Genomic DNA, 23,372 nt, shown 5'->3' with positions numbered 1-23,372 from the left:
TTTAACATTCCGTGGCACATCTTTTTAAAACCTTTCGTTGGGCACCCGGGTCTGGCCTTTCTTCGCCCTTTCGATTATCCATAAATCGAAAGAAAATTAAATTTTAGGAGACTAGAGACCTGGAAGCTCAAGTCGTTAACCACAATAGAAATATGTTGAATTCACGTCCAAAATCGAAAAAGCCACCCTCGCCAGACTAGGCTGCCCAAAGGGTAATATTATTTAATAAAGCACGAATATTACTATTTCAATCATTTGAAGAGTTGAGCATTAAGTCCTAGCTTATTTCTATCAAAAGATTTTGTAGGCTGCAATCGTAAGAATTTTTGGACTTTTATAATACATCAACTGTTTGGAAGTTACAAAATTCAAAATTATTTAATTTTTATACATTGCAAATTTAAAACTAACAATTGAGAAAAAGTTATTATTTAAATTTAACTATATTTGAAATTGCAAATCTCAAAATTTCTGGACTGTTGTAAAATATTTTCGGGATTGTTAACAATTTAGGAAAAGTTTTTGTTTAAACTTAACAGGGTTTTCCAATAAGAGATGTTATTCCCGTAAAAAATCTATTGGTTCGTTGTTTATGTGGCACGTAGCGCCTTCTTATAGAAAATAAACGTTGTCCAGATCAATACCATCCAATTCCGGCCATACAAAATAGCTAATCGTCTCTCGTTAGCGCAATCCATTCACGGTAACTGTTGCTCTAGCTTCATTTTCGAAAAAGTAAGATCCACTGACTCCGCCGGACCATAAACCGCACCAAACAGTCTCACGTTGAGGATAGAGAGGCTTTTCAAAAATAACTCTTGGATTTTCTGAGCCCCAGATCCGACAATTTTGCTTGTTGACGAAGCCATTGAGGTGGAAATGGGCCTCATCACTCAAGATGAATTTTCGATGGAATTCCGGATCATTTTCATGCATTTCAACGACCCAATCAGCAAAGACACGACGTTGTTGACAATCGGCCGGCTTGAGTTCTTGTGTTAACTGGACTTTATAAGCCTTAAGAGCCAAATCTTTAGGCGAAATTCGGTATAATGACGTTTGTGGGGTGCCTAATTTCAAAGAACGACGCGGAATGAACAAACCTGGCAAACCTTGCAAATCCCGAAAAATTCAGGATTGTTGAAAAATAATTTCGGGATTGTTAACAATTCAGGAAAAGTTATTGTTTAAACTTAACTATATGTGAAATTGCAAATCCCGAGAATTTCGGGATTGTTGAACAATAAGTTCGGGATTATTGGGAAATAATTTCGAGATTTTTGACAAATAGTCCCAAACCTATTTTTCAAAAGGTTAGGACTAAAAGTACCGAATACCAAAATAGCGGAATCTCCGGATTGACATTCCAAATTGAGAAGGACACTTATTTTTCCAAATTTAAAGGAGGCTGCTGAATTCTCTCAAGCCAAACTTGCTAATTGTGCACTATTTAAGCTGGAATGATTCATTTAGCAAAATGTATTTTCTAATCGGTTACAGGTGTGATTACTAGCAGGTATGGTAGTAATAGGTGGCGCAAAATTACTCATTCAATTTTGTTGTTGTATAGAATTTTTATTTTTTTTTTAGAATATAAGAAAAAAAATAATTTTAGTAAATAAGAAAAAAAAATATTGTGAATGATGGCAATCTTTATTTTGACCTTCACGCACTCTATTGCTTGGTGGCGCAAAATTAATCATCCACTTCTGTTTCTCAATAACTTTTTTTACTAAATAGAAAAAGTGATTTTGGGTGCTAAAAATCTTTACTTTGACCTTTACGCGCTCCATCGCTTTGTGGCACAAAATTAATCATCCACTTCTGTTCTTGAATAGCTTTTTCACTAAATAGAAAAAATACTTTTGAGCGCTAAAAATTTTTGTTTTGACCTTTATGCGTCCATTGCTTGATGGCGCAAAATTAATCATCCACTTCTGTTTTTGAATGACTTTTTTACTTATTAAAAAAATGATTTTGAATGATAGCAATATTTATTTTGACCTTTACGGGCTCCATCGCTTGGTGGCGCAAAATTAATCATCCAATTTCGCTTTTGAATAACTTTTTTAGTAAATAGAAAAAATTTTGTTTTAGTAATGGAACTCTTTATTTCGACCTTCATGTGCTCCATTGCTTGGTGGCGCAAAATTAATCATCTACTTTCGTTTTTGAATAAATTTTTTACTTAATAAAAAATGATTTTGAGTGATGGAAATCTTTATTTTGACCTTCACGCGCTCCATTGCGTGTATCTCTGTATACGGCAGCTCTTCCAGTTCACAAGTGTAAAATATAACTGGCGTACGACGCCATTTGCAAAAATTATAAATCTTCCGATAGGGTGATTAATTTTGCGCCACCTTGAAGAACCAATAAGAACTTAATTTGGCATCAACGTCTCGACTGATTATTTGATTTTTAGACGTTCTTAATATTTTACAATTTATTCAAGCGAGAAGCAGCGCATTTTGAAATTTTTAATCAGTAACTAAATTTTTTTCATACTACAAATGTTATTTAAGCTGTCAAAGCCTAGAAAATCGTTGATTCAAATTCGAAGCCAAAGATGGATTTCGCATAAAAATCATCTGCCGCTCGAAAAAGGCATAAATCAATAGCACCATTTGTAGAATTGGATCAAAAAGGGCATCTGAAATTGAAAGAGAAGCCTGGGCTAAGCAACACCTTTCAAATAAGTTTAATAGGGACCAGTCTGTTAGTTTTGTTATTCCGTTATTAGAAATAGCACTGTACCTACCACCTTGACCTCAAGACGTAATTGATACACTTTTACCAATCAAAAATTGAGAAAAAATATTTTATGACATCTCCGAAATTAAAAACAAAACAAATTAAATAATTGGCGCGTACTCTGCTGTTAAGTGTTTGGCCGGGCCCCTCTTTCTATTTGCGGCGCGCGTCTTGCAATTGTTCCACAAATTGTCAAGCCTAAAATATTCAATGTAGCGCACCATATTCTCATATAAATAAATTATTCGCGTACTTCATCTCAAATTTTTATACGCGGCTACTTAGCGTCGACTACACATCACGGCACTCGCTTGCTAATCCAGTATCAGTGAGTTCATTCAACGTCGAAGTAATGACAATCATTCAATACGTTTTATTTTTATGCCTTGCGGGCGTTTATGCCACATCAAATCAAGGTGAGTCCCTTAGTAAGAAATATGCGATTGTTTTGAATTTTTCACCTTTTTGTTTAAATTTTTAAATTAAGGGTCAACAGACACCACGGATACATACCCCTTCTCCAAAATTGGCAACCAATATTACTTGGTAAACACCGGCGTGAAGGTATGTACAGCACATATACATACATATATATACATACAGTTATGCAAAAAAAAAAAAAAAAAAAAAAAAAAAAAAAAAAAAAGAAAAAATAACCCCAGGCAACATTGTAGATCACATGCTGCGGTCGAAGTTGGTGTGGGCCAAGATGAGAGAATGGTCCGCAAATGCGTTACAGGAACTGCAAAAAAAGGAATGGGAACGCAGTAAAGAAAGAAGACAAAGAAATAATGAAGGGTAGACGGAGAGAGAGATATAAGTGAAGAGCCATAATGGCTAGCTTGGCCCTGCGATGCAATGCTTAAACGGCGGTACCGCAGGGCAAACTAAAGCTACAGAAGTCGGAGTTAGGGTTTAGTACGTAGGTGTACTGTTTCGCAAGTCCAGTTTAGTAGAAATACTGACTGTGCGTGGTCCCGAATGAGGTGCACCCTTAGCGATCAGTATGAATCGTGCATGCCATCTATATAGACGGTATCTATGTAAGATTCCCCCTTCGGATAAAAAAAAAAAAAAAAAAAAAAAAAAAAAAAAAAAAAAAAAAAAAAAAATACAGTTATGCATACATACATTAACGCTGTCTTTGAGACAGCTGTACATACGAAACCACACCTTTTTGTGAATTTGTACGAAACTTGTTTTAGAGAGAGAACTTTCCCAAATAGATGGAAGATTCAACGACTTGTGCTGCTCTTCAAACCAAGAAAGCAACCATCAGCATACAGACCGCTTTGTATGCTCGATACGGTGGGAAAGATATTCGAACGTATTATATGCGACCGGCGACAAGTCTATCTCGAATGCCCATCTGGTCTATCGGACAATCAGTATGGTTTTCGAAAGGCGAGGTCAACGATATACGCAATCAGGACTGTGGCAGGCATTGCGCAAGAAGCAATCAGTGGTGGGCACTTGCATATGAAGTGATGCGCTATCATTACACTGAACATGAAAAATGCATTCAACTCCGCAAAATGGGGTAACATTTTAATGTCTCTCAAAGAACTAAATGTACCGGGTTATGTACTGCGCACAATTCGTAGTCACTTCCCCAACAGAATTCTGCAATACGTTACAGACTGTGACCAAAAAACACACCAAATCAGTGGCGGGGCACCCCAAGGATCTGTCCTTGGTCCTCAAAATAAAGCTACCAGACGGTGCTACTATTGTAGGCTATGCAGATGATATTGCGCTTGTAGTTACGGATAGACACATGGACCAGCTGGAAGCACTAAAGCAATGACGCGTAGCAAGGGTGAGGCTATGGTTGACAAAATCAGGATTGGAATTGGCAGCCCAAAAAACCGAGGCGGTACTCATCAGTGGACGGATAAACAAGGCGAAAATAAAACTACGTATCGGCACCCATGAAATACTCTCTAAGGAGTCGGTTAAATATCTTGGCGTGATAATAGACAGGCGACTTAGCTACAAGCAGCACCTATCTGTAGTAAGCGCAAAAGCTGATGCTATCAATGGAGCGCTTACACGAATGTTGCCTAATATTGGCGGCCCGCAAGGCAGCAGAAAACCTGTCTTATCGAGGGTTGTAGACTCCGTAGGCTTTTATGCTACCCCCATATAGGCTGGAGCTAAAACGTTCAGCATACAATATGCAGCACAGGTACTTCACCGAAGTTCAATAAGGGTGGCTTGTGGCTACAGAACGATCTCGAGAGACGCAATAGGCGTTATTGCGGGCAAACTACCAGCCGAGATTAAGACAAAGGAATTGAGCCGTCTCTATGGCAGGCGACGGGCTAAGCTGTCATTAGAAGAAAAGGCTGAAGAGAGACTGCATTCGATAGAAGAATGGCAAGACAGATAGGATTCGTCAACTAACGGACGTTGGACTCATAGGCTTATTTCAAATATTAGCCAATGGGTGACTAGGAAACTCGGAGACGTTGACTACTACCTCACTCAAATTCTGAGTGGTCACGGTTGTTTTTTGGAGTACCTCCATTGATTTACTCTAGAGGACACCCCGTTCTGCCCAAACTGCAACAACGCGATAGAAAGTGCGGAGCACGTATTCTTCTATTGCGATCCTTTCAGTGAGGAGCGCCTAACGCTTGCAGCACTTTTGGGTGGTCAGCTGTGCCCGGAAAATCTAATCACCAAGATGATCGCATCAAATACTTGCTGGAATGCAGCAACAAATTTTGCAACACTGATAGGGCTTTATCTTCAACGCGCAGAGTGGCAACGCAATACGCAGCGAAGAGTTCAGCAGCAGCTTTTGACTGGAAGTAGACTGCCTCCGAACTGACGAAAAATCACAGACGCCTGAGCTTAGTGCTCAAGACGGTATGAGACTACGACATGTCGGTAATACTTACGACACTTTTTCCGATGCTCCATTTGCTGCAGAACCACTTATGAAGTGGAAGCATTGGATACTATCGATAGCGTATAACCTCCATACACCCATGTAAGAGGAACCTGACCGCAGGTACCTGTTGTGTCAATAGACATAAGCGCGGCTCCACCTTGACGAAATGTTACCACTGTTCCAGGGTAGAACTCAGCCGATAAGGAGGGTTGTTATAGTGTTAGTGGAAGCCTGCCTCACATACCACTTGTGCGATGGTACCTTTGATGATGTTTCTGACATTTTGAAAAAAAAAATCGTACATACATGCATTACATTATATACATACATACATACACACAAATATTCACTTATTTTACACTAAACTAGAATTTCCTAATCTCTTTTCGAATGTTTTGCAATTAATTTTAGATGAACTGGTTTGAGGCTGCGCTCGTTTGTCGCACGTATGACAGCGATTTGGTTACAATCGAAACAGTTGACGAAATGAATGCTTTATCATTTTATTTAATAGCAAATGGCCATGGGGACAAATATTTTTGGACAAGTGGCAGTGATTTAGGTGTCGAGGGTAAATTCATGTCGCTTAGCAACGGCCGCCCAATGACCTACGCGAAATGGTCGGGTGGGCAGCCAGATAATGCGGGCAACAACGAGGATTGCGTACACATCTGGAATGTTAATAATATATTTCACATGAACGATTATCCCTGCACCGGACAGGGTTATCCCATTTGTGAGATGCGCAGGCCGTCAAAGAGTTTCGGAGAAGAAAATTGTTCAGCTGGTATTCCGAAATGTGCAATTGACAAATTCTTGCAAAAGTATTTGCAAACCGCAGATATGTTTAACTGTACATAACTCAAGTATGCAGTTGTCTTAAAATAAATGTCAGTGAATTAAAATGATATAAACTTAAATAAAATTCAAATTTGTATTAAATTGATTCATATAAAAATGTATATTTTCGCTATGCTCTAAAAGTCTTAGTAAAAAAGTAAATACGCTGGGTATTTGTGTCTGATATTGGATTGTGTTTTTTTCCGTTCTGTGTTAATATTTTTTTGTGGTATTTTTTTACTTTATTTCCTTATTTAACCAGCTCTCTGAGAAGCTGCCAATGCTGGCGAAAACAGCGATGAACTAATTGCCATTAGGGTCAAGCAAGCATGTCCCCAAGGGTATGTTCTTTCTCCGCTGTTGAGATGCTCACTACTAGCGGAGATGCAGGAACTTGGTTTTCATGTCCAAGTATATGCGGACGATGTCTCTGCGCTGACATCGGATAAATCAATAAGAAGGTCTTGCACGAAAACGCAGAGGGTTCTGAACAAAATCGATGACTGGTGCATGAGACAAGGTCTTTCCGTCAATCCGAACAAAAGCACCACCATGGACTTAGTCTTCCAACACTGACAGGTATGGCACTTGCTCTTTCCGATAAAGGTAAATATCTAGGAGTAGTCTTCGACGGACGGGGCAAAGCAAAAAAAAAACTAGGACCTTGCAACGTTTACTACAGCTGCCATGTAAAGGAGCGCAAATTCGGTGTCGGATTTGTTGTGGGAGAGAGACTTCGTCGCCAAGTACTGTCGTCCACTCCGGTGGACGAATGTCTCGCAATAATCCACATCAAAGCCAGTTTTTGTAACATCTCGCTAATTTGCGTCCACGCCCCGACGGAGGAGAAGGACGATGCGGCCAAAGATTCCTTCTATTAGCGCTTGGAACGTTCCTATGAGCGCTGCCCCCTCCACGACATAAAAATCGTGCTCGGCGACTTCAACGCCAGGGTGGGCAAGGAGGGAATTTTTTGGTTACACAATCGGAAAATTCAGCCTGCTCAACGAAACATCCAATAGCGGGCAAAGGCTGATCGACTTCGCCGGGGCCCGAAACATGGTAGTCTGCAGCACCAGATTCCAGCATAAGAAGATTCACCAAACCACCTGGCTGTCTCCTGATCGAAAAACGCGAAACCAGATGAATCATGTGGTGATAGATGGAAGACACGCTTCCAGGGATTTAGATGTACGTACGATCCGAGGACCCAACATCGACTCATCGGATCATTACCTTGTTGCAGCCAAGCTACGCACACGCCTCTGTGCAGCAAAAAACGTTAAGAATGTTCGACATCGAAAAGCTGCAATCACAACAGACAGACAGAAGCTTCACCCCTCGACTCTCATTCCTGCTCTCAGAGAGTACTGCCCAACAAACCGGCATGCATGAGCAATGGAGCAATATTTCTCGTTCTCTACGTACCGCCGCCGAAGAAGAAATCGGATTCTGGCGAGCCGGAAAAAACAGTTGGTACGACGAGGAATGTCTTGCTGCTGCCGAAAGAAAGGATGCCGCCTATAGAGCCACGCTGCGATCGGGCACAACGCGAGCCATGTGGGATCGCTACCGAGAGTTAAGAAAGGAAGAGAGACGTAGTATCCGACAGAAGAAACGAGAGGCCGAAATACTTGAGTGCGAGGAGCTTGAGATGCTGGCCAATAAGAACAACGTGCTAAAATTCTACCAGAAAGTTCAGCGGCTTACAGAAGATTTCCAGACCGCGAAGTTTTCCTGTAAGAACAAAGACGACGACCTGCTGACTGACATCCAGAGCAATCTTAAATTATGGAGGGAACACTTCTCGAACCTGTTAAATAGCGATAGCTGCGCATGTCACAGATAATGTGATGACGGAATTGTCGTTCCGCTACCCGACCATGACGAGGTGAGAATAGCGATAACGCGGCTAAAGAACAACAAAGCTGCGGGCGCCGACGGACTGCCGGCTGAGCTATTCAAACATGGCGAAAAGGAGCTGTTAAGGTATATGCATCAGATAGATAGAGGCCGTTGAGGGGAATTCGCTGAAGGAGCTAAAGAAGATTTCTTCAAACGCGGTTAAAAGGTACTTTGATGATTGGACTAATCGTTGGCATGTGAGTATTGCTTCGAATGGCGCCCATTTTGAAGGTGGCAAAATAAATTTTGATGATTAAATTATTTTGCATTTTATTGAACAATTTCCGGTACTTTTTCGACAAAATGTATGTGAGACTTTCCTTGCACTGATAATCCAGCCTACACTATGCAAATACATAATATTATTTAGTTACAAACTAAAAGTCTATAATCGCTGCCAGTTGTAAGTCAGCTAAATGGAAATCAATAAATTTCAGCAGATTTAAAATCAAAAATTTACAATATAAAAATTTGGAAAAACAATAAATATTTTTAGGCTTACATGCTTGTATAAGTATTTGCTGTATCCAATGGATACCAAATGATACCACAACCCCTTCACTCTTTGCCACAGATGGATGAGCAGACCAGACAATTTTAAACCATTATCACCTGAGTACGTTTGTACGTGCTTGCTGGGCATAACATCCAGACAAATTGCCAAATTTTTCACCTGCGGGATTTGAAAAAAAGGAACAACGATAGAAATGGATATAAATAAACAAAACAGAGGCGGACGCATAGACGATGAAGCAGCAACTGCAGATGAGATGATTGTCTGACTGTGTAGACTTAGAAGCACGCACATGGAATTATATGTTATTTTACAAACGCACACACACACAAATGTGCACACATGGCCTCTGAACTGGGTAAAGTCTACGATAAAGCCAAAAGCCTAAATAGGCGACTAACGGCGGAAGAGCGTAAGGAAGAAAAGACGGGCTAGCATAATTGAGTGGCAAAATCGCTGGGACCTAGCGACAAAAAGGAGGTGGACGCTCAAATCATCAGGGGCGTACAGGCTTGTGTTGAGAGAGGACATGGTGATTACACAGATTACTACCTGACACAGTTCTTGACGGGACATGGATGCTATAGAGAGTATATTCAAAGACCCAAGACTGCTCGTTCTGCGGCAACGGTAGTGAGGACGCGGAACATATCTTCTACTCTTGTCCGAGATTGTTTTAATTGGAAAAATTTTTCCAAAAAAAAGGTTTTTTTTAAATTGGAAAATTTTTTTGAATATTTATTTTATATAAACATTAAACATACACAAAATTTTTAACAAAACAACTAAAAAAAATTTCCACAAAATAAAAAAAAATAAAATTTTATTTAAATTTCCCATAAAACTAAGAAAAAATTTAATTTTTTTTATTTAAATTTTCCATAAAATTAAAAAAAAAATTATTGGAAAAGTTTTTTACACAAAATTAAATTTTTCTAAATTGAGAATTCTTTTTAATATTTATTCTACACAAACAGAAAACATACACAAAAAAAATTATATAAATGTTAAATGAACGACGATATTTGGCTTCAGAAAATGATATAAGAGACTTTAATACAAAAAATTTCCAATGTACTCGTAATAAAAATTTTTTTTTATTCTACATAAATATGAAACATACACAAAAAAAATTATAAAAATGTTAAACCACTGTGATGTTTCACTTTAAAAAATGAAAATCCAAAATTTTCAAGATTGGAAACTTTTAGGAATTACTGAGGATATCTAAGCCAGCAATGCAAATATAAAACAAAAACAAATATACAAAAATTGAACAAAAACTCAACAAAATTTTCCAAACAAAATTTTTTTCACACAAAATTCTTAATATTTTTTTTTAATTTTCCACAACAAATAATTTTTTTTTTTTTTTATTTTCCAAAACAAACTTTTCCGATTTTTTTTTTTTTAATTTTCTACAAAAAATTTTAAGTTGGAAAAATGTTCAATTTAACTTCAATTTTTTTTTTAATTTTCCACAAAAATATTTTTTTTTAATTTTCCAAACTTCCAATTTTTTTTTTTTTAATTTTCCACAAAAAATTAAAAATTTTTCCTAAAATTTAAAAAATAAAAATGCTTCCAGAGAACATTTAAAATTTTTTTCAAATTGAAAAAAAAAAATTGTTTAATAAATATTTACTCCTCATAAACATAAAACATTTAAACATTTAAAGAAATGCTAAAAGAATCTGCGATATTTGACTTTAAAAACTGAAATTCAAAAATTTTTAATATTGGATAAATCTCAAAATTATTAAATAAAAAAAGTTTCCAGTTACTTCTTATTATACTCGAGCCCACAAATAAACCAATCGTCAGAAAAATTGCAAGCCATCTATAAAATACTTGCATCACTTGGCATGGCATTGCTGATATCCTTCGTTGCAAAATTAAAAAAGCTCCACATAGTGACAAGGTTTTATTATTCTTTGTATTAATTTTTTCTATTATAATATTATAAAAATATAGTGCCTTCTATAGCAAACTCCGTTATAGTCGTAATTCAGGTTTCGAACTTTGTACAAAATTTTAAATAATTGCATAGAAATTTGATGCTTCTTAATCAAAGCTTTTTTTTATTTTTAATTTGGGTATACAGTTTTATAGTTCATTAAATTTAATAAGCTGTAAATGTGAAGTGGCTCAAACATCTCGTTGATTTTTGATAATTTTTTCCGGAGAGACTGTTGCACAGTTTCTTCATATACATAAAATCAGAGTGTTATATATAAATTGTTATTTGTATTCATCTTTTTCGTACAACCACCTGCTCGACGAGGCGAGCGCATTGGTCTATTTAAATAACGGGGAATTCAAACGGTCCACCACGGTAGTGCCTCATGCCGTGGCAAGGCCACAGTTACTTCTTAAGGCGGTCCGGTGTTAGGAAGGCGCCGTTGAAACATAGCCGATCTGGTGAACCCCGGGCTGCATACCATCCAATGGGCACGGTGTCGCATAACACCCTGGACTAGGGGGTGGGCAAGGAGAGGAAATAACGGGATGAAAGGGGTTTGAGGATGACAAAGGGATCTTCGTCGGTACGGTGATCTTCGCATGGTGATTGGATGGCCACCAAGTACGCCGTAAAGCAGATGGATGACTAGCCAATCCCCACAGAGAGCTTCCCTCTTAGTTCGTGTTGGGTTGGTCCCCATGATATGGGGGTAAGACACCACTTAAGCCTCATCGCCGCGACAAGGAGACCAACATGATGAGGTCCACTCAACCGAACGATCAATTCTGATGTCTACATTGAACAACTATGAAATTAAACAATGCAGTTGAAGAAAAGTGGTCCGAATTGACAAATCGAAAAACTATTGTATACCATCACGGCAATGCAAGGCCACGCACATTTGTGGCCACTCGGCAAAAACTATTGCAGCTTGGTTGGGATGTTGTGCCACATCCACCATATAGATCTGACCTTACACCATCTGATTACTTTTGTTTCGATCTTTACATAACTCCTTGAATGGTAAAAATTTTAATAATGATGACGGAGTCAAATCGTACCTGATTCAGTTTTTGCTAAGAAAAAGCAGAAAGTTTATGAACGTGCGATTATGATGCTGGCTGAAAGATGCCAAAGGGTCATTGATCAAAATGGGCAATACATTAGCGAATAAAGTTATTTAGTGCCATGAAAAAATTGTCTTTGATTTTCCAAAAAAAATCCGCATTTACTTAGTTGCCAACCCAATAAATCCTAGCAATATGTGGTGCTTTTGCAATTTTGCGAGGGAGTGTATTCGTTTATATTGCATAATACTCGCAGAGTACTGTGAATGCTAAGCAGATAACTCGTCGCAGGTAACGAAAGTAGTCAAGGCATCGAATTGCCTCTGTATTTATACATACACAGGCACACATTTATAAATATATGTGTTGATTTAACCACAAAAGCAAGAATTTTCTGTAGTTCTGTTATTTGTTGCATGCATTTTTTATTAGTTTATTTATTTAACACCAGCAGGCGCTTGTTAATCTGCATGATTATGCTGATTATTGACACACATCCCATGAAAAGATTTTTTTTATTCGTGTAAACAAATTTATTTGAATTGAGAAAATTGAGACAATAACAAATTTTTTTTGTTTGTTTGTTTATGAAATTTTGCAATGAATCCCTGAACATTTTTTGAGCTTTTTCTAAGAAAGTTCGTGGAGATTTGCGAATTTGTGTGGGCCCACTAGATGACGCTGAGTAGAGATATATGTATATTTGAAAATATCTTGTTTGTAGTATCTATGAGTTCATTTATGAAAAGTGCTTTAATACTTTTTCATGGCAGAAATACACTCGGAGGTTTGCCATTGCCAGCCGAGGGGCGACCGCTATTAGAAATTTTTTTTATAATTTTGGTGTTTCATGCACGGATGTTCGAAACTACCTACAACATTAAGACGCAAATAGGAGGAGGAGCTCGGCCAAAGACCCAAAAAGGGTGTAAGTGCCAATTATGTAATATATATATATACATTCTGTCAAAGATGTACCGGGAATTGTACAATAAAATGCAAAATAATTTCAAAAAACATCAAAATTTATTTTGTCAAAATAGGCTCCATTCGAAGCAATACAAATATGCCACCGATTAGTCCAGTCATCAAAGCACCTTTTTAACGCGTTTGAAAAGACCTTCTTTAGCACCTTCAGCGAATTCTCTTTAATGGCCTCTATCGACTCAAAGTGTCTTCCGCGGAGTGGCAATTTAAGTTTTGGGAAAAGGAAAAGTCACAGTCAGCTAAGTCCGGTGAATACGGTGGTTGTTAGGTGATATTTGTTGAGTTTTTAGTCAAAAAAGGGTTCGCAATATAAGCCTTGTGAGACGGTACGTTATCATGGTGCAAGATCCACGAGTTTTCTTTCCACAAATTGGAACGTTTCCTACGCGCATTCTCTGTCAAACGTCGCATAACTTCCAAATAATGTTCTTAGTTTACCGTTTGGAATGAGTTCCGAGTGCACAACACCCTGATAATCAAAGAAAACGAGTAGCAAGGCTTTCACTTCTGACCGACTTTGATGCGGGTTTTTTGGGTTTCGGCTCATGTGGATAGCGCCATTCAGCCGCCTGATTGCATGTTGGCTGGTTTGCATGTCAAACTCATATACCTACGTCTCATCATCTGTTATGGTGATCTGGGTAAACGTTGGGTCCGAATTTACTTGCTCAAGCATGTCTTCAGCCACCTTCTTTCGATAAATTGTTTGAAAGAACTTCAACTCTCTTGGAACGAGTCGAGCAGCCACGCGACTCGTGCCAATTGATGGTGTAAAATGTTTCGAATTGATTCGTGAGACACTATAAAGTCACGAACTACCTCCCTCAAACTTGAATGATAGTTTTTCAGCACCATTTCCTTGACTTTGTCGACATCCATTGAAGACCTTGATGGACGATCAGATCGGGCCACATCTTCCGGGCGCCAATATATCGATTTCGATCTACTTTTGCGGTTTTTTTTTTTGGGGTTTATGCTCGTTTGAGAAGAGCGATTGTTGTTTCGTTTATATGCCACAGACCCATGATGGCCTCGATAAACAGCAGTTCTTTTGCATACACTACTGAAGTCGAAATATGCTGAAGAGTATTGAACGACTTAGCATGCGTCCTTTTTCGTTAGGTTACGCCAGTGAACAATAGTTCTGGTTGTGGTCTTATCGTGTGCCTGATGGCATTATCATTAGCAACGTCAAAGAGTTCTTAGAGCCCAGTTTGTTCAGAAGAGTTTTGCAGTAATCTGCAAGTATTTGATGCTAGTTTCTAAATATCGAAGGCCCTTATGTCTATATGATAATCCCATATAATACTTATTATGGATCCACTATTCCCCGCATGTATACATCCGCCAAAGGTATATCATACCTGAGTTCTTCATGTTTTTAATTTCCTACAGCAGATCCAAACTAAACGACTCCGATAAGGAGGAGATCAAATTTCTTGAGTGTGCAGCTAACACTTATCAGATCTGGGTTCCAGAACAAAGGAACATGGAGGGAAATGAAATTGCTGATGAGCTTGCCAGGAAAGGGACTGAATTACTTTCAGAGACCTTCTAGCCGGTCATCGGCACCCTCCTTACTGTTGTTGAAAGGGAATTGCACAACTTATTTCTCAGGAATGTGCAGAAAAGATGGAGCTTCATTTCTTGATGAGCTAATTCGAAAATCCTTTGGCCCCATTACAATGAACATAGGACTCAGGTAACCTCACGTCATTCAATTTTCAAACTCGTAACTGGACGGTCATTGTACGACCGGTACACACGCGGAAAACCTGGGTATACCATTTAACCCCCAACGCAGAAGCTGTGGGGACATTTCAGATGGTGAGCAGTAGTGTTGAGCACTTTCTCTGTATATGTCCGGGTTTGGCAGCTAGAGCATTAAGGTCACTGACCACTCCATTCTTCGACAGCCTCGGGCAGCGCGCCAACCGAAATCCCATCAGTCTTCTCCATTACATCAGAAGCCCGGGTTGGCTGTAGATATCCGCCCGTTGGATGTTTGAAAATTTTATCAAAACGGCTACTTGGGGAGGTTCAGAGTAGTACTTCAACCATTTCACCTACCTACCTACAGCAGTCCTTCTCAGATAGTATCACCTTGTAGGACTTATTGAAGTGTTACGAGAAAATGGTTTTAGACCGCGCCTCAATGCAATTTTCCAATCTGACTTTGAAAAGAACTCCGATTCATGGACACATTCTGATCCTCCTTTAGATATCGAACCCTCAAAGTACCCTCAAAGCTTACCAATACAGGGTCTGCGTCTGATCCCAATCAAGTAAAACTTTTATCAGCGACGCCTGCCAAGTAATATTTTCAGGATAAAAAGTGGACAATAACCTGCTGAGGAAATATATCAACCTAACGTTCCGTTGAATTCGGTTGAGCGAAATTGAACTGAAGTACGATAATAAAAAGTCGCCAAGAAGTTGCTCAGAAAATTTGCCTAAAATTACAATTTAGAAAGAGAGTTCCCGCCAAGATAATCCACCCCATCAAAGCCCTCTACGAGAAATCCGAGCTGGCACTGCTTCGCAAAGCCCCTGTCGCCCCTTCTCTTCGCCATCCTCCTTGATGACGTCATGAGTTGGCTCCCTGCACAAAAAAAAGGTATCGTATGGAGTTTCACCACACCCCTTGAGGACCTGGACCTCGCCGATGACATCTGCCTCCTCTCTCCCAAACTCTCTGACATCCAGGCGAAGGCGGACAGATTAATCGCGCTGCCCCGCACTGTCGGACTGGAGTTCAACATCGTCAATTTTCAGTCTTTTCCATTTTTTTCACTTTTATTTAATTTTTTTTTTTGTAGTTTTCAGTCCAGCCTTAGAAAACATTTCTGCTTTCCTTGAAATGTATTAAATGCCTGTGCTTGATTATTGCATATTTATAGGCGGCGTAACTTAAGCTTTATCGAGCTTACTTACTCATTGCCTTTGCATTCTACCTCACCATTGCCGCTTGGAATAAAATGCAAATTCGCACCTCGTTCGAAGATAAACGCATCGCGATGTATGCAAATAGACAGACTGCAGTGATTTTAGTTGAGCAAAGCGAAGAGATGTAAGTTGCAGCGACAGGAGAAAGACGGAGAGAAAAGGCATGAATTAAAGGATAAAAGCATTCGCGAGCGCATTAATGAAGAATTTACATTGATAAGGCGTTAATGAGGCACTTAAGTTGTTGGTAGGAGTCAAAAGAAAGCGGCCGAGCGATGCAGATAAGTGAGGAAATTGAGTAAATGGGCACTGCGTTTATGTTCTAAGAGCAGAGAAAAACGTTAGGGCTTGAATTGAAATGCGACTTTTATATACGCCGGACGTGGGGGCGTTTAGCGTTTGGTGGACTCACCTTCATTTAATAAAGAGGCCATCCTCATCGGCAGCGACACCAATGCGAGACATACCATTTGGGGAAGCAGCGAGATAAATGATCGAGGTAAGTCTCTTTTTGATGTCATTATTAGCCGTAATCTCCTTATTTGGAACAATGGCAGCACCCCTACGTTTCTATTCCCAGCTTCGGAAACAGCAAACGGTTGAGAGGAGGTTCTTGATATCACTCTCTCGACTAATTCGCCTGACATTAGGGCTGATAGTTGGAAGGTTTCTCAGAGAAACTCCTTTTCGGATCACAGGTGGATCCTTTTCGAAGTCAATTTTGCATGGGAAACCATATCTCCCCAAAGGAACCCTAAAACAACCAACTGGTATCTGTTCAATTGGGTTTTCAATAATAAATTGAACTGGCGAACTTTTTCCTACTCATCTACTGATCAACTGGACAAGCAGGTGGAACACTTGCAGCGATCCTAAGACTGCCTTCAAAGTGGCTTGTCCAGTATCTTTTAGCAAGAAAGACTTTTTTCCCTGGTGGAGCAAGACGACCGACTTGAAAAAGAAGGTAGGAGGGTTTTTAAGGAATGCTACCAAACTAAAAATACAAAAAAACCATTAAATACGCGAAACGCAACTCCTGGAAAGAGTACAGCAAGTCCATTGAAAACGTGAAGGATTCTGCCAGGCTAAGCGAGACCCTTTCGAGAGACCACTCCTGCAGAAATCTTGTAAAAAGAGAGGACGGGGAGGGGCTGAATCTGCAGAAGAATCTTTGACTATACTGATGAATAATCCTTTTCCAGAAAATTCTGTTACCCCACGTGACATTGTCGATGCGACTCGACAGGTAGAGCTACTCGATGTTTCTCTGGCATCTATCCAGTCAATTGACAGAATCACGTAGGCAATTAATAGTTTTCCCCCTTTAAACCTCCTGGTTCTGACGATATCTTGCCTGTGATGCTTCAGAAAACAAGTACCGCGGTAGTTCCTATTCTGCAAGAAATCTACTTGGAACTGGAAGAAAATGAGGGTTGTTTTCATACCCAACGCAGGGAGGAGGGGTCGCGACTCGGCCAAGAACGTTAGGCCTATAAGTCTTACCTCATTTATCCTAAAGGTGTTTGAAAGATTGATTAATTATCATATCTGAGAGCACATCGAAACCCAATTATCTCTACCTACCTATACTCCGGATGATAAAGTCAGAGACTTGCGAGCAAAATAAGCGATGAAGTCGAACATGTGATGAAGAAGCTTGGACTATGTATTTGAGAGAAACTTATCGCGGAAAATTGTTCAACTTTGGCATGAATAGCGCGTTTTGTTGAACTCGGTCAATCAAGAAGAGAAGAAGAATATGCCTGTAATAAAGCATTTGACTCCACTTGGTGACAAATATCCCGCTGGCTGCATTTGTCATATCTCGGAACCCTTCCATCTGTTGGTACATTTTTTTTTTTGTTTTTCTTTTTCTTTGTTCACAGCTCTCGGGAGCATAGGGCCTCGACAAGACTCAGTCTTGCGTTGGTTTCGTTAATCTGTTTTGATTTCTGACAGGGTAGGTGATTAGCCTACCCCTACCAGTCCTAAGTAGTGGTGATGCCCACCTGTCGTTGCTTAGGAACAACGCCTTCTTACTGCTTGGAGCGCCATCTGTGTCTCACATTGTACGGCTTGGTTTTTCCTTGCGACTGAAGAGCACATGTAGGAAGGTGAAACGGCTGAAGAACCACTCTAGCACTCCCAAAGTAGCGCTAAAGCGCCGTTTTGATAACATTTTTAGACATTCAACAGACAGACATCTACAGCCAGTCAGAGTTTTTGATTTAAGAGGGAATATTGATGGGATTTAGGTTGGTGTACTGCCCCAGGCTGTCGAAGAAAGGAGTGGTCAGTTACCTTCACAGTGACCCGGACATTTACAGAGAAAACGCTCAATAGTATCTTCCACGGACAGGTCCCCAAAGCTCCTGGTTTGGAAAGGGAATGATAATACTTTCTGCATCCTCCCTTTATTGTACTGGGGTCAAAAGGTTTTCGAAATAGCTCATCAAGAAATGGATCTCCATCTTTTCTGCGCTTTCCTGAGAAATAAGTTGTGCAATTCCCCTTCAACAACAGTCAAAGGGAATGTCGGTAACAGGGTAGGAGGCTGAGGAGAGTACTAATGAAACCTTCAGACTTTTTAATCAAAATTTAAAAACAAAAATTGGGAAGGCAGCTATGTGGGCTATGGATTTTGTTGTAATGAAGTGCAATTTTGAAGTGGCTCAAAATTTTCGTTGATTTCGGGCAATTTTTTTTCCGGGCGATGTTGCCTATTTTCAAAAATCTGCATTCGTTAGTCGTGAGTTTTTTGGGTTACGACTTACAAATTGGATGCAAGTTTTTCGGCCGAAATTTGAAAAATATCGTTCGGAGTAACAGGAAACTCGGTACCCGAGGTTGTTTGGGATCGTTTTTTTATGAATCTGATAACAGTTTTCCAAACTTAGTAATATCGGAACAAAAAAAACAAAATTCATCGGAATAACTCGAAACTGGGTACCCTGGCTTCTTTGGCGTTTCTTATTACGAATCTGATGCCAATTTTTGAAAAATAAAAATGGCGGAATTAAAGAATTATCGCAGCTCAGTAACCGGGATTGTTGTTGTTGTTGTAGCAGCATAAAAACTCCGCATACATACCTATATATGGGGAATTCGGCCGGATATAAGTCCGGGTCGTTCTGGTTACGTAGAACCGACTGTCGCGGGAACGGGTAACTCGGAGTCTTTGGGTAGCTTTTTTACGAATCTGTGGGCAGTTTTTAATAACCAAAAATGCGGAATCCAAAAAAAAACAAAATGCATCGAAATAACTCAAAACTTAGTATACGATTGTTGTTGTTGTTTCAACAGTAATAGAATCCCCGTCCGTGTAGAGTATATCATCAGTCGTCTCCGTCAGGCTCATCTAAAGGTAGGCCTAGGAAACATGCTGTTTCGACAGATTGGATCCAGAGGGAAAGGGGTGTTAGATGAGTGGGTTTTAAGGGGCATGTGAAAAGGTGGTTAGTGTCGTGCGGGGTGCCATCACATGCCGGACATAAGTTAGGTATTTCGCTGTCAATTCTGGATAAGGAGGAGGTTACCCTGCTACAATATCCAGAACGTAATTGTGCCAGTGTTACGCGGGTCTCACGGGGAAGCTGGAGCTCTTCATCTGCAATGGATGCTGGTTGGACTCCGATGACGGCATTCACTGGACGGGAGCTTATGAAGGTGGTAACCGTCTCCCGGTGAATGTCGTTTAATGTCTGTCTAAATACTGTCCGGTCCAGTAGGTTACCGTCAGTTTTGTCCTGGATCTCGTCGGCGTAGTGTAGTAGGTGTCTCCTGACGTGCCTGAAAGTGTTGAATAGGGGACATCAGGGGCAGCCGATCGCTATTCGAATGGCAGTATTTTGGCGTGTCTGTAGCTATTGCCTTAAATGTCGATAGCAACAATTCTTTGTCTTTGCCCCAAGTGCTGCCGACAAGCGATTTGAGGACCTTGTAGCAATTTTGGACTTTAGTGGCAATAGCAGTAGTATGCGCGGAGAAGGAGAGCAAACTGTCAAAGATCACACCCAAAATTTTGAGATTGTTTACTGTCGGGACTGGTGTCTCATCGACTTTTACCTTGAGAGGCAGTTTGACCTCCTTTGTCCAGGTGGTAAAGAGTGTCGACGTGGACTTAGTGGGGGAAAGTTGGAGATTCCTCGCAGTGAAAAAGCTAGAAAGGTATGTGAGGTAGTAGTTCACTTTGGAGTACAGGCTATGAATGTCATTGTCCGACGCCATTTAAGTGCAGTCGTCAACGTATGAGACCAGGGAGACTTTCTCTGGTGGTTGGAGAAGTTTCGAGATGTAAAAGTTAAAAAGCAAGGGTGAAAGGACACCACCCTGCGGAACCACTTGCTTAATCTTCCTCTGTTTAGATGTGTGGTCACGAAAAATTACTGACGAGTGACGACCGCTCAGGTAGTTTGCGGACCACCTCTTCAGCCTTGGCGGGAGTGTCGACTGATAAATATCATCTAGTAGCGTGGAATGGCTGACTGTGTCGAAAGCCTTCTTCAGGTCCAACGCTACTAGGACAGACCTCTCGCAGGGGCGGTTTTGGTTAAGGTATTTCGTGAAGAGTGCGAGTAGGAGGGCTTCAAGAGTCTTCACTGCTGGGGAAAGAAGAGTTATCGGACGATAAGCTTCCCCTTGGTTGGCGGGTTTACCACTTGTCAGGGATGATGAGAGTGGCCAAGGACATATTGAAGATCCTTGTGGGAAATCCTACTCCCAATGAGCCCAGGTGCTGCAACATCAGCGCGTTTAGTCTGGCAGGGCCAATGGCTTTTGATGATTTTGATTTGTTGATGGCCCCCTGAACCTCATCACTGAAGTGCACGGGGTTTTTTGGGGTTGCTTATTACGAATTTTAAATTTGAAGTGGCTCAAAATTCTCATTGATTTTGGGTAATTTTTTCATTGACCATATGCAGACAGTCTCTGAGATACATTTACTAGCATAAATTCGGGACATGCATGGGTGATTAATAATAAAAACAAGTGAATTGTAAAAAAACAAACAACAATATGAATATAAGCACTTACTTATAAAAGACAAACGCGAATACGTGAGATATAATATCGCTAACGTAAGTAATGCAATATAATTGAATTTAAGAGCTCGCGCGTAGGTGATGGAACAACGCTTTAAAAGCATTTTTTTTTTTGTTTTTGTTTTTTGCTTTTTAATAATAATTATTTGTAATGCCCACCCGCACGCACCCATTGCCATTATATGAAAGATAATTACAAAATAAATAATGTGCCTCGTACACTGCATTCAACACTTTTACAGTAGGAGACAAAAGTTTAAATGCACCATTAAAATTTCAAATTCAAATTCGAAGAGTAAGGGAAAAAATTCAAAATTTATATTTAAAGGCTAAAAAAGTACAAAATTAAATTTAGAGTAAAGTATAACATTTCAAGTTCAAGCCGTTCGTAGTCGGCTTAAAACTGTAGGTCCCTCCATTTGTGCAACAACATCAAAATGCGCACCGCAAATAGGAGGAGAAGCTCTGCAAAACACCTAAGAGAAGTGTATGCGCAAATTTGTTTGTAAAAATGTTCATAGGTTATAATCGAATTTAGCCATTTCTTGCTTTTATTTTTCTAAAAATTTACTCCCAGAATAGTGATAAATAACTATTTTTAATTTTTGATAATTCTTAAAATCTTAGCAACATTTTTACTTCTCTTTAAACTCCAAATTAGAGCGTAGTTAAACATTTACCCTTAACTGTATATAGGCGCGAATATACCATGCCAACCATATTGTGCTGCTCCCTCACTCTCTCCAGCTACACAAATTTTCTCTATCAAAAGGGGTAACTTCTCACAAATTTAACCAACTGTAAACACTAAAATAACAATTGTAAATCGGAGTGATGGTGTGAAATGCAGCAACAGTAATTCGCGCTCAGACTTATGACAATGCACATGCACACAAAGTCGCATGTATACTCATATTATGTATGTATGTATGTGACGCGTGAATTTAAGCAGACCGCAGCTGTTCGGCCGCCTACTGTCTGCCATTTCATAACACATTCATATGGTGTGCCCAGCTGTTTAAGAGTGAAACGCTCTTGCTTACACACACATGTACATACATACATAAGTATGTGTTAATGCTCATATCAATGATTCGCTGTTCAGCAGGTCATTTTGTCGTCCCGTGCTTGGCTTCCGCTGCTGTCTGCTTCACATCTACCGTTCGTTGTTCGTTCGTTGTTCCTTTCTTTTGTGGCGATGAAAATTTATTATGGGTTATTGTTATTAAAATGAACGCAGTAGTGTAGTCCTTTATTTATGCATTGTTTTCTTTGCTTTTGTTTAAATTATTATTTTTTGTCTTCCACAGCTACTTTCCACAAAATTTAATTCATTTCTTTATTTAAGCTGATTGTCAAGGTGCTTGTGCTGCGTGAAGTTAAGGTCGTACTCGCCTTTTGTTATGTTTATACGAGCACATACAGACATACATACATACATATATAAGTACAAGGTAATGTACAATTTCATTGCTTTTACTATAATTAAAACTTTTTGAACTCTGTTTTTTGCAGTTTTATTCTGAAGCGAGTAAAGTAAGCAGCATGTTTAGCCTTTAAAGCCATGTATGTATGTATGTAAGTATGTATATCTAAACATATCTGCAAGACTGTATCTATCAGTGAGAATGTGACGTCACACAGGTGCAATTTCGCGGGAGAAATGTGAAAATGCGTACAAATGTGCTAGAAGAAGAAGGGATTACAAAAAAAATGGCATGAATAAAATGCACCAGTATGACGTCACATACCCAGCGATCCCAAGAATGATAGATGATTAGCTGAACTGTGCAGTGTTGCCAACCATTTGCTATTCGCAATAAATTTAGTGCTTTTTTATACCAAAAATGCACAAATTTTTAAGTTCGGTGTTTGTTTCTTTTTTTAATTCAAAGCTACCGAAACTGTAAGTTAAAAAAGGTCACTCTAGGAAGATTTTAGTGCTAATGAAATTTTTTTGGTTTTGATAAAATTTGATATTTTAAAAAAGCAAATTAAATCTTTAGCTCCTTTTAAGGTTACGTTAGAATATTAAATCTTCTTCTCTCAACTCTGCTTAACATTGAGACACTTTTTACACATTTTAAAAAGCGTTTGAATTTACTGAATGCGAATGAAATCCATAGAGGTGTAATCGATTCTTCCGGTCCTCAATCCTTAGTGGGGCATAAGGCATGAAGGGGTGTATTCATAGTAAAAATAAGCAAAAAAATACTAGAAAATACTAAAGAAACCATACTGACATTTTTGCAAAAGGAGTACCTTATCTAGTTACATAACTTCAAATATAGCAAAAAAGGCGTTCCGTTAACAAAAGAGTTTCACTTAACAAAAGAACTCATAAATTAAATTGTACATAACCACAACACATTTATATAAAAAACGCTCTCTTTAAAGACAAGTTCTTTAAGTAATTCCATAAAAATTTGGTATTTTATTTTCTTTAAATGGGCAT

General features: G+C 39.3%; 1 protein-coding gene across 1 annotated transcript; it reads left to right on the top strand.

Moving 5' to 3' along the window:
• Positions 1-3,024: 3,024 nt before the first annotated feature.
• On the top strand, positions 3,025-6,669 carry LOC128857055 (C-type lectin 37Db-like). Its single transcript, XM_054092594.1, has 3 exons — positions 3,025-3,170; positions 3,242-3,318; positions 6,065-6,669. The coding sequence occupies exons 1-3, from the start codon at positions 3,107-3,109 to the stop codon at positions 6,512-6,514; spliced, it is 591 nt and encodes a 196-aa protein (XP_053948569.1). The 5' UTR covers positions 3,025-3,106; the 3' UTR covers positions 6,515-6,669.
• Positions 6,670-23,372: the final 16,703 nt, after the last annotated feature.

Source organism: Anastrepha ludens, chromosome 3 (assembly GCF_028408465.1).
Source record: "Anastrepha ludens isolate Willacy chromosome 3, idAnaLude1.1, whole genome shotgun sequence".
Lineage (NCBI taxonomy): Eukaryota > Metazoa > Arthropoda > Insecta > Diptera > Tephritidae > Anastrepha > Anastrepha ludens.
Note: the sequence above shows the minus strand (reverse complement) of the source record. Positions and strands in the feature narration are given on the sequence as shown.